General features: G+C 40.2%; 1 protein-coding gene across 1 annotated transcript; it reads right to left on the bottom strand.

The window, feature by feature from the left end:
• Positions 1–6898, bottom strand: slc5a1 (solute carrier family 5 member 1). The gene is made up of 15 exons (XM_046375894.1): positions 6677–6898; positions 6021–6092; positions 5529–5633; positions 5246–5305; positions 4868–4972; positions 4652–4757; positions 4067–4147; positions 3737–3945; positions 3242–3377; positions 2999–3106; positions 2744–2894; positions 2475–2643; positions 1726–1941; positions 1489–1597; positions 1–1391 (listed from the first exon to the last, which is right to left on the bottom strand). The coding sequence occupies exons 1-15, from the start codon at positions 6812–6814 to the stop codon at positions 1177–1179; spliced, it is 1980 nt and encodes a 659-aa protein (XP_046231850.1). The 5' UTR covers positions 6815–6898; the 3' UTR covers positions 1–1176.
• Between the last annotated feature and the right edge of the window lie 5291 nt (positions 6899–12189).

The raw sequence follows: 12189 nt of genomic DNA, 5'->3' as shown, positions 1-12189 counted from the left end.
TGAATTAAAAAGGGATCACGTGCGCTTGCCATGCAGCCTTTATTTATTAGGAACATAAAAGACATAAATTACCTCTTCAAGAGCAGATTTTACTAAATAAACAGCAAACCTGTAGCTTTAATTTTCAGCAAGAACAACAGTGAACCACCAGGGGGAAGCAAAGAGAGTCAGAGTTAGTGTACTGTAATTCACACCCCTTCTTCCCTGAGATGCTTTTATTCAACTAAAACAAAACACAGTAAGGTCTATAGATTAGGTGGACTTTGAGCACACACAAAGGAAAAAAGCAAAGGTTAGGTAGAATGAGGTAGCAAATACCGATTTAAGATCTGGCTTTGAAAAGCATATTGCCTCCTTTTTTTCTCGTGTTTTGTTTAATATGTGATCTTTCTTTGTTATGATCTGTGACATTGTCCTGATTTAAAGCACTCAACAGACTTTCACATCTCTTACATGTAAACCAGAAAGTCCTTGAGGGCTGCATTTATATTTACAGTACTGAGTGAGAATATGTGGCTGAGTTAAATAAGAATGCTGCTGAAGCTAAAAGTATTTTAGAATTTCACAGAGTTTGTGTGAACGAGGACTTGAGGCTGTTACTGCAAGAAAAAAAGAAAAGATTTCCCAATACCATGAGTAGCATGAGTGCACTTTAGGCTGGTTTTCAGGTGAAAACAAGCGTGAGTCACCCTGCAGCTCCATTCATGAGCGGTTCTAATTTCCAAAGCCATTCTTTCCCTCTCTCTTACATTCACAAAAGCAATAGTAAATACAAAGAAGAAAATACTGAAAGTTAACGCTGGAAGACCTAAAACTGTGCAGGGGGTCAGGGCAATGTGCAGCAAATGCATGTGTGATTAATTATGCTCAATATTACAGTGTTTTAAGTGCATCAAGTGATAATATAATGGCAAAATCAAAGACCTTTAAGTTTCTTCAGGTTTTAGATAGGCACAAAATATATGATGTTTTATGTCCTGGGTGGGTTCAATAGCCGTACATGACTGTACAATATCCATAGTCATAATGATATAGTGTAGAAAGGTGTGCAAGTGCATGGTCTTATTTTAGAGCTGTGGGCAGTTCATCAGATCATAAATTAAATTCATATCCAACTAATGTCCATTCAGTCCACTTAAAAACAGATTACAGCATCTGAGAGAAATTGGAATCTCTTTAAGCAAAATAACCATGGCAGAAAACAGCGACAGCCAGCAGGATGAGAGCATTGGCGTTGACAACTTTCCTCCACAGCGGCACCTCTGTGGTGTCTGTGAGCTTCTTCTGCAGCTCCTCCTGCTCTTCTGGGCTCAGCTTGACAGTTTTTTGCTGCTCCAGGCCACAGAAGCACATCACTGCCTTCTTGCAAAAGCCTGGCTCCTCCTCGGGTTCTGTGACGAAGGAGATAAAGTAAATGAATGAAATCTGCTTGTGAGTGTATAAACTTGTTTATGCTATGTTTGTTTATACTGTATGTCTGCTGATTACCGTCCATGTCCATAGTGTTGGAATCTTGTTGGTTATCAGCCCAGTCATCCTGTTCAAGGTCCTCTCTCTCCTCCGTACAGTTCCTCAGGCTCCAACAAAGTCGATACAACTATACAAGCAACACAACACACAGGTTGGAACTGATTATCTATGAAGGTGGTTAGTGCAGTGACTTCTAGTGAGTCATGTTTGTGAGATTAATGATTTATCAGGCCTTATGTCTCAGTGGTCACGCACATGTTTGTCGGCAATGGGTTTTGTCATCAGAGAGACTGTCAGGATGATGACACAGGAGACAACAAACAGGATGATGGAGAAGTAGAGGTAGTGGACTCCACATATGATGGTGGGACAATTACTGGGGCTGACACAGCTGCCTGTCCCATATGCGAACTCAGTAATCATCCTGGACAGGCCAATAGCCAGGCCAATCATGAGGCCGTAAAATGCACCCTAAGGAAAGAAAGAAAGGAGGAGAAATTGTCAGTTAAGACTGTAATGTTTATATTAGCAAGACGTATATTAAGTAAGCAAGAATTTTGAAGTATTTGGCATGAGCTTTCTTGACATACTCTGCTTTTTCGGCAATGTTTCTATGAACTGCATCATATTTATTCTGTTTAAGTTAAGTGCTGCTAGAGACAGAACAATTGCCCTTAAAATAGTACTGGAAAAAAATTACATTGAGTGGAAGAGGTTGATTTACAGTTTTTATTCAATGGCAGTTCATATCTTTAATCTTGTGACAATAGAATCAGTTGATGCAGAGAAGACATATTGCCTCAGTATATACATGTACATATATATATAATGTAAAAAAAATATTTCTAATGGTTAATTTATTAAGCAGTATGCAGTACATACTGATTGAGTAGTAGGCAGTACATTAGTATGTGATTTTGAATACTTTTTTCATTTGGAACAGGCAATAGATTACGCTATAATTTAAATATGTAAATAAAGAACTGATTGAAGTTGAGACTCACGGACTCATTGACACGTTTGCAGAAGATGGCAAGCATGAAGACAGCTGCAATGGGCGGTGTGAGGTAGCTGGTGATGGACTGGATGTAGTCAAAGAGCTGACCACTCTGGGCTGACTGCACCACAGGGATCCATGCTATGCTCACACCAATCAGGGCCAGGATAAACACTCTATACACAGTCAAATACACGTGGAGACCGTGACAGTGAGGCTCATGTCAATTCTCATGATCAGAAATCATATCAAACTGAACGGCAAATATATTTCTACCTGCCGGCAATCATGAGTTCCCTCTCAGTGGCTGAGCGGCGGATCTTAGTGTAGATGTCCATTGTAAAGAGAGTGCTGGCACTGTTGAAGATGGAGGTTAATGAGCTCATCAGGGAGGCCAACATCACAGACAGCATAAGACCTCGCAGACCTGAAACAGATGGAATAATAGATTCAAATGGAGGAAGCTAACCTGGAGAAAAAGGCCGACATTTGCATTCTCAGCTCATAAGACAAAGGTCTTTAGCCACCCACCATTAGGCATGAGATCCACTACCAGTTTGGGATAAGCAATGTTGGTGCAGCCCACACTGGCTCCACAGTATTTTTCACATTCAGCTGGATCCACACATGCCACCTCATCTAGAATAAAATGAATGAGATCAACAGGATGTTAAGAAATATTTAAATCCACCATTATGTCTCTTATGATACTAGTGTATTCAGCCAGTGAGCTTTCAGTCATATTACAGACATTATAAACCACAAAACACTCACTGGCATAGAGGATCCTGCTGATCATCCCGGGGAAAACCATGAGGAACATGGGCAGCAGCTTCAGGTAGCCACATAAGATACAGCCTGCCTTCACATGTGATAAATTCTTGGCTGAGAGGCAACGCTGAACAATCACCTGCAGAAAAATGACATGTGACAGATGGTGTGTTTTAAGTGTTTTAATGCTGCAATACTATCAGTGGTAAATGGGATGGGTAAATGGATGGAAAATGGCTGGACTTCAAACTATCTCAAACTATGTGTAGAGTAAAAACAAGGCCTGAGTCAAAACTACATCTGTCCTCTTACAGCAGGCCACCTCTGCCACCTGACTGAGCGAGTCTGGCGAGAACAGGACAGATAAAGGTCCATAAATATATGTGCAAGTGTGTGTCAGTCAGCCATGGATTGTTGCTCATCTTTTCTTATAGCTGCCAGTGAGTCTGAGCTTCTCAGCAGTCACACACAACAGTGCTGCCCATCTGCTTGACTGACCTGATCAGTGCACCAGTACCAGGTGGCCTGGATGGTGAGTCCAAACACAAGGCCAGGCCAAGGCAGGTCTCCTGTAATCGCATTCCTAAAAATATGGAAGGAGTCTGGCCGAGGCTCGTAGCAGTTTGCAGTGATATTATCAGTGATAGAAGGGATGGCATCCATGTAAAGGCGCTGAAAATTTTCATAGCCTCCCACCTCATGGAAAGCTGAGGACACGGAGTGCAAGTTGGTCATTTTTGTTCTTCAACAATTTGATGTTACAAAAAACAATTAGTCTCATCATAAATCACAGGAGTATGAAGATGAAAAAGGAAAATATCATATTACCAAAGCCCATGAGGATGAATGATCCAATAACCATGATGATGGTCTGTAGGGTGTCTGTGTAGATCACTGCAGCCAGTCCACCTGAGGTATGATATGTGATGTTATCTTTGATTCAAAATCAGCACATCTTATTGCCATTAATGTATGTAACTAAACTTATATAGAGAATAAAAGAGAATAAAATCAAACTGACTTTGTACATGATCCAATTCATCGTGCCAAATTAGGTATTCGGTGTTCAGCAATATTATGTAAGTCATGTTTCACTGCTCGTCCTACAGAGCTAAAGTTCACGTGTGGATGCGTTGTTACAAAACAGCAGCAGAAGGACATTTCCTGCTTATCGCTGTACACGGGTAATTAACCACAATAACACACCACAGATAAACTAGCCAGGTGGGGTGTGCAAGTGTGTGTGTCAACATGTCTGCATATGGCCTTGAGAAGACTTTACCCCTAGTCATGGTGCCATTCACATTGAGAGGAAGATAAGACTTCTGGCTTTAGGTTCTTTAGAGTGATCTATGAGTTCTGTGGAACAGGAAGTGAACGAAATGAAGTGAAGCGCATCCTGAGCAGACATACCTGTGACGGTGTACAGCGCAGTAATCAATAATAGCAGAATAACAGCAAGATAGATATTCAACCCAAGAGCCTGGTTGATAAAAATGGCGCCAGAGAACATGTCCGCCTGAGTGAAGAGAAGAAACACATCATTTCAGTCAATAAAGTGCAACATTGGTACAGTGCTGAAATTGAGGATGTGACTGAGGTGTAAGATGTGGTGTCACTGTGACTTACTGAAATCTTGGTGAAGACATAGAGGAAGAGGGACAGCACGGACAGATAGATACGAATACGCTGTCCTCCAAACCTCTTCTTCAGGTACTCAGGCATGGTGACCACCTAAACACATCCATCATAAATGAGATTTTCTCCTCTAGTGTTGCTGTTTTTATAACCTTCCAGTACTATTTTTGCTGGGAAAGTAAATCCCGCATTGCAACAACACGTTCATTCTGCCTTTGAAGATATATATTAAGAACTCACTGATTAAACTAGAGTTATGAAGGCATTTACGGATAGATAAAATGAACATGTATATGTGTCAGGAATATGTGTATTTCAAAGAGTGAGGTGTTTCTTGCATCCAATGTGTTGCTTGTGTGTTCTGTTTACCCCAGCTTTGATGTAGATGGGCACGAAGAGCCATCCCAGAATGACCACCACTATAAGTGCCTGAAAAGTACAAAGAAGCAATCAATCAATAAATAACCAATGCACCTTTTTGTCACAACATTCCTGTAAAGCTGACTTCTGTAGCCAGTCAGTTTCCCTCCATCTGTAATCTACAGGCTTATCAGCTCACCTGCAGCTCACCTGTGTCCATGTCACAGGTTAGAAATATGTTTGCGTAAAAAGTGATAATAGTGCAATTAGCACATCAGACGTGATTACTCACATTCCATTCAAATCCACCGATGGCTATTCCTGAAGCTGCAGCAGTCCCAGCGATTCCTACAAAGTGGCCACTGCCAATGTTGCTGGCAAAGAGTGATGCTCCAATCTGTGGCGTGCAAAGTTTTGTTATTTAGCAATAATCTTTTTCTCATCACTTATTTACTATTTGAACAGATATCAAAGAAGAGGAATTTAATTGCTGTGAAGATTCCTGACTCTGCTTTTTCTGGTGTGACTCGTAGTCACTTCATAGATAAACAATAGATGACTTAATTACTATAATAAAACCTTGATGTTACACAAAGTGCCTCCGTCACATGTCTCCATGATATATTACACTCTCAAATTACACAAAACAATAAAAACTTATCAGTCCGCATGTGTCTCTGGCTCCATAATGCCACCCATTCTAGTAAGATTGGTAGATCAAGTCAGGGTTTATTTTATATAAGAATGAGACTTTGTGTGTTTTTATGAGCAAGAAGGTACTCACTGGCCACCACACCATACTCCTCCCTGCAAGGAAGAAGCCACCGACAGTGGCTCGGTTGGTGCGGACCATAGCCTGCAACAGAAGAAGTGCGCTTTTTAGAAAACACATAAATGCGTTTGTGTGAAACAGAAAGAGAGTCTTACAACATATTTGGTAATGATTAGATTTTATTTTATACACAATCTCTCACTCTCTGAGAGAGAAGACAAAGCCAAATCACAGAACTCAACATCGCAGTGACATTGCTGCTCATAAAGCGATGTAATTTAATTAAACGTGCGTTCTGAAATGTAACTGTACTCTGATCTGCTATAAAACAAATGGGAACCAAGTTGTTGAGTAAGATGCTGCACTCGCACACTGTCCACATCATTATGTCTCATTTACACCAAAGTGCTGCCATAAAAGTACTAAAAAACAAGGTGTTTTCTGCTGAAAGTGAGATGTCTCTTAAATCAGCACATCAATATTTACTATTTTCGCTTCTCCAGCATAGAAATTCAGTATGATTCAGTGAAGAGAGAACTTCTTTCATTTTCTCAGATTAAAGCAAAGCAAGCAAGCAAAACATCTACTACATTCATAAAACTGTCAATGAGTTAGCTATTCACAGGGAAGATTTTAAGAAGGTTCAAATGAAAGACTGAACAACTCACCCATACTCCAACACCCAAGACGACCAAAAAGTAAATCACAATAACCGAGATATCTGCTGCGTTGTTAAGAACCACGGTGCTTGTGGTGTTTGCGGCATTGCTCCTTATTAAGGAGAATCCAAAATAATCTCGAGACATTTTGCTGAGGGGGGGGACCAGCGGACAGCAGTGTTGCTGGAGTCACTCCTCTTTGACTGAAACACCTGCACGGACACTTATGTACCTTTGATGGAGGTGTGTGAGTGTGTGCGTCTGAGAGAGAGAGAGAGAGGAAGAGATGAGGGTGGGTGTGGAGGGGAGGGGGTGGGGGGCTGGGCAGAAAGAGTGTGTTTATATAATAAATTACCAGATTTTTTGCTTGTTTGAAAGTGTATGAGAAAATAAGGAAGGGCAAATAAATCTCGCTGATATATGGCTGTGTAGGGTGAAAATGAATGTGTTAAAATGTGTAAGCTTTTAGCAAATAATATTGTTAATGATCAACCCACAAGGAAATACCACAAGTGAAGAAACAGGTCTACCCATAAAACAAAGGCAACTCAGTGTCTACCACAAATAAATTCAGCTCGGAGGGAATCAGTTCAGTCCAAATCTGTTCAGTTCAATTCATTTCAGACACATGTAGTGACAGATAATTAAAGCAGTTTACTCCAGTTTAGAAAAAGAAAAAGTTAAATCAACTATTGTAAAAACCAAACAAACAATAAAAAAAAAAAAAAAAAGTACAACTGCAGGGCTGCCTGTGTGGCAACCATAAAAAGACCTGTTATGTAGTCCTCAATTGCCCCCTTGCACTGACGTTGGCACCTCTGTCAATAAGTAAAACAGGACTGTTCGTTAAGTGCCGCTGCTGATAACACATCTCACTTATATTTTGACTGTCCAAGGACATTTTTTTGGCCAATCAAGTTCACACAAATTGAGAGCAAAAAGCAAAAATGAATAACTATAAATATAAAACCATATGCTAACATGTGAGTGAGCAAGGCCAGCACTTTTGATCTGTAAATGGTCAGATCAACAAGGAAGTATTTTCTTATTTACTGTAAGTCTAATGACAAACCAAAAGAACAACAACTTCTCCCCACCCACAAGTGAGTACATGTTATTCTCCTCATCAGAAGTGTTTGTGTGTTAATTTTTAATTTCAAGGACTAATGTTTAAGGGAGGGAACAAAAGAGACTGAACAACAGGTGATCATCAGTTGCTACAGATGTCATCCTGTTTTACACCTTGGAGAGTAAAACAGGCATAAAAAAAAAAAAGTAAGTAATAAAAGCAGCCACTAGGTGTCTCTACAGGATGCTGAAAATAATCTCATAAAAACAAGGCCCAGGCAGATAAGAGTTTAGTATTCACCTTGTTTAAAAATAACTGTATAGTAATGAGTATATTTACCCAAGTACTGTGCTTAATTATAATTTTGAGGTACCTTGCTCAAGTATTTCCATTTTATGGTACTTCTACTTACTACTACTACTTCAGACTTTTTAACAGTCTGTTAATTTTAACAGCTGCACCTTTAAAGAGATGTAACGTTAATGTGTCAGTTATTATAATTCTATAATATTATAGACATTGTTTGCACAATTTACAAATATTTTGATGCTAATACTCATTTTTATTTTTACTTTCGCATTCAGAGTACAACACTGTTACTATACTACAATAGTATGTCTACACTTTTTGCTGGTGCTTGACTGATAGCTCCCTCACTCTCCTGTTAGCGGTATTGCACCTGTTAGGGTGGGACCAATCGCACCATAACCACTCTTATCATCTTATATGGTTTGGTAAAACTTTATAAGGTGATAAGAGTGGTTATGGTTACCATCACCCCACTCAAATAGCTCCACCCAACTTGAACCTGAGTCTAGCTCTAATTAGCCAGAAGAATTTAAAACACCAGTGTGTGTGTGTGTGTGTGTGTGTGTGTGTGTGTGTGTGTGTGTGTGTGCGTGTGCATGCACAAAGCCTTTAATAATACCTTTGCTTTGCAAGATATGTGATTTACATAAGTGTGCTGTTGGCACAGCTGGTCAGATGTATCATTCAGCACACAGTGAGCTCTGGCACTGGCAAAGAGGAAATAGAAATAAAACTGGAAAAGTCTTTTAACAAACAGCAATGAAGAAAAGGAGAACAGTCCTAATATTTATATTTTCACTAGTTTAACACAGTCAACAATAAGAACAATATACTACTTATGATAAGAGTATTTTACTTTGCATTTCAGGATTTACTGGTTGTAATGTAACTGAGAGAACATCCACTGTAACAAACTAGGTGGTCAAAGGTTCAACTCCCAGAAAAGATCCATTCAGGTTTTGAAATAATTAACTATACATAAGCGAAGCAACAACAGCAATATACCGTATGTGCCCTCATTATAACCCACTGTAATTAAGAGAGTAATTAAACTCTATAGAGGCCTCAGGCATTCATCACCCAAAAAGACTCATCTGATTTGCACTCAGTATGCAGTTATTCATGCACTGAATTGCATTAGGTGTATTTCAGTGTACAGGATGTTTCCCAGTTTGAGTTCATTTGTCTTACTCTTGAACAATTTAGCACCAACCTCACAGTTCTCACAAAATTCACTTTTCACCAGATTTCATACCTTCACCATTTGCGTCATCTTTTACCTTGTATGTCCCTGTGTTTCTGGGCTGCCTCGACCCAGTGAATTGCTGCTTGCTGGTTTATCTATCATTATAATGCTGACATCCATCTCCAAGGTTATAGTGCTCTGTCACAGCTGATGATGCAAGAGAGGAGAACATAGGAGAGGAAGCAGAGGAACCTGTCTGTTTTTTGTCCGTGCCCTGAAATAACAAAAATGACTAAATGACTATATGAGAAAAACTGTATGGCAGAAATCGTGAATGTATTAGCAGATTTATATTTCATTATCCGATAGACCGAAACCAAACCATCACAACGTCTGCCTTCTACAGGTATGTAACAGCCTGGACAGTGTGTAGAGGAAGAGATGCAAGGCAGTGAGATGGGGGGAGTTATCAGACTGGTACTGTTACAAATGGCTGCTTGAAATTTCTAAATGGGGACAATCAATATTTACTTGAATGAGAATCAATCACTGGAATGAGGCCACTGCTCTGTGGGGATTAAAGCTCGGTCACACCCACTGATTTCAGTTGTGATTTTAAACCCAAGAGGAGATTTCGGCTTTGTAATGATGCCAGACGTGTCAAAATTTTCTCAGACGTGTTTTTATTTTGTGTCCCAGTTTACTTCCATGTTCAGCGAGACTGAAATGTGAACATAAACCTGGCAACAGCTGTTTAAAACACAAACACTGCACAGAGCCCATCACATCCCAGAGCAGCCCACAGACAAACACTGCAGATTAGAGTAAGAAATTGATCTCTTCTGGGATTCAGACTCCTATACATGCTGGAGTGGGAATATACTGTAGATGTGTCTTACGTATGTGTCCCTTTGTCTACATATTTGTCTGATTCAGGAAACTCTGGGGTTTATGTACTAAATCAGACAAACAAACCTGCATTCCTGGTTCACAAATGGACAGGGTTTATCCTGTGACTTTAACACCAGTGGTGAGTTCTTCAAACTGTTTTGGTGTCAAGGTAACTGTTAAAAATCAACGTACAAAGCTATAAAATTTACATAATCATTTTAATGCCAAGTTTGCCTGTTGGCCTTTTTGGTTTTACAGCTTGTGATTGCACTGATAGGTATCCAGCTCTCTGCAAGTCTGCTGATTTTCATACTGATATGAATGGAGACCTTTGGCTAAAAGTCCTGTGTGAGGGATTAAGTGGCATCTAGCAAGGCTGTTGCATATTGAAAGCAACCAAACACCCCTTATCGCACCCTCTCCTGTGCACCTCAGCTCTCTATACGGTTTGCAGTAAATAAGGCAAGGCTGATGAAGTGACAAGAGACAGGTGAGCAGGCAGGTGATGAGCTGATTGCAGACAGGTGTGCAGAAGCAGAACAGCCTGGACCTGGGAGGGAAGTCACACCCAAACCAAACACACACACACACATACAAACAAGAGGCACAGGGGAAGAGGAAAACACAAGGGAAATAACTGTAGGCAAGGCTGTGGCCCCGACACACTCAATGATTCTACAAATCTTATTATATTAATATTAATTCAATATTATCATATTGAATTAAAAAGCTCACTTTTGAAGCAGATGAAATCAGTTAGCTGAAATATTGCTGTCATCTATTGTGCAGTTAATAAACAGTTAAGATATATATGGGACAAATCAGTTGTAGGTCACTAGTTCAAGAATTGTTATCACAGCACCATATCCAGACATATTTAGTCACGGGGGGGCATCGAAACCACAAGTCATGACAAAGACTGAGGGGGTTTTCACCCAGGGAGCTGTCATACAGGGGAACATACATACATACATAACTGGTGAAGGGAGCACTTCAGAGCAAGCAGATGTAACTTGCACACAGGCCCTGGGGCATTCACTGTAGGTGAGGCTCCCATGCATGACACAACCACAAAGCCCCCTCCCTCTGATCACACTGGGGTTCACGTGGGCAGAACTGTGGGAGCTGTGACTGTAGGCGTCTAACCTTCAACCTTAGCCCACAGTGGCATGTGCTGAGCCTCAGTTTCTTCATCATCTACTAGCCACTCAACCTCAACAGCGAGGAGAACAGAAAAGCCAGACGATCTTTACATCAGAGGTTCTGAGGACCTTTTCAATGCAGTTATTTAGACAGGTGTAGCATTGTTAAATGCTGCTTTGAAAACTGCTGGAACTGAGTCATTGTTAATGTCAACATGTGTGCTGTGAAAAAGTCCAAACTGAGTGTCAGTGAATGGGACTGAATTGTAAGTAAAGTTAAGTTTTATAAAAACCCTTCAAGAAACCTTCACACCCCAAAGGGATGGATAAGCCACAAGGTGGCACAGTACACTGCAGAAATGGTGTCTCTCTGCAAAATGAAGGAAGGGAGACTGAAAGAGCCCTAGCACACAAAAATGAGATAGATTGGATTTTATATTTCTAAATAATGCCTTATTCCATGAACTTATGCCTTATCCACTTATCCACTGCCTTGTGTACATTTAAGGGAGACTAACTAGCAGCTGATGTACTGTTGGACATCAACACATTAAGGAAAGTATGTCAACAAGCACTACTCATGTTTTCTGAACTCAAAGACCTTTTTCTTTTCCTACTGCTTTTAGGGCCTGTTATCTTATTTTTTGTTTTTTCTGAGGAAAATATCACCGTCTTGAAACAAACACAAAGGTAGTCATTATTTTGGATTTTAGGTAGCACAAGCTACCAGTCCTGATGACAGGGTAGTCATGAATCTTTATGTATGCAGACTTAAACAGAAAGTCAAGCTCTTTCATCTCCATGTTTCCTCCATCAATATGTAGCTCTGTCACTGGAGGTGAAAATACAAAGAATGAATCACTACAATCACGTAGAACAAATGACAGAATATGTAAATATACACATGGCATGCTTTGTCATCTGA

The sequence above is a fragment of the Scatophagus argus genome, chromosome 20 (genome assembly GCF_020382885.2).
Source record: "Scatophagus argus isolate fScaArg1 chromosome 20, fScaArg1.pri, whole genome shotgun sequence".
Lineage (NCBI taxonomy): Eukaryota > Metazoa > Chordata > Actinopteri > Scatophagidae > Scatophagus > Scatophagus argus.
The sequence above is the reverse complement of the archived record's forward strand: the minus strand, read 5'-3'. Positions and strand labels throughout refer to the sequence as shown.

Excerpts from the sequence above, each read along its gene's own strand:
- slc5a1 (XM_046375894.1), bottom strand. The coding sequence starts at position 6,814 with ATGTCTCGAGATTATTTTGGATTCTCCTTAATAAGGAGCAATGCCGCA. Across the intron at positions 4,758-4,867 it reads ATGTCTTCACCAAGATTTCA|GCGGACATGTTCTCTGGCGC; the intron begins GTAAGTCACAGT and ends CTCTTCACTCAG. Across the intron at positions 3,107-3,241 it reads CAGCAGGATCCTCTATGCCA|ATGAGGTGGCATGTGTGGAT; the intron begins GTGAGTGTTTTG and ends ATTTTATTCTAG.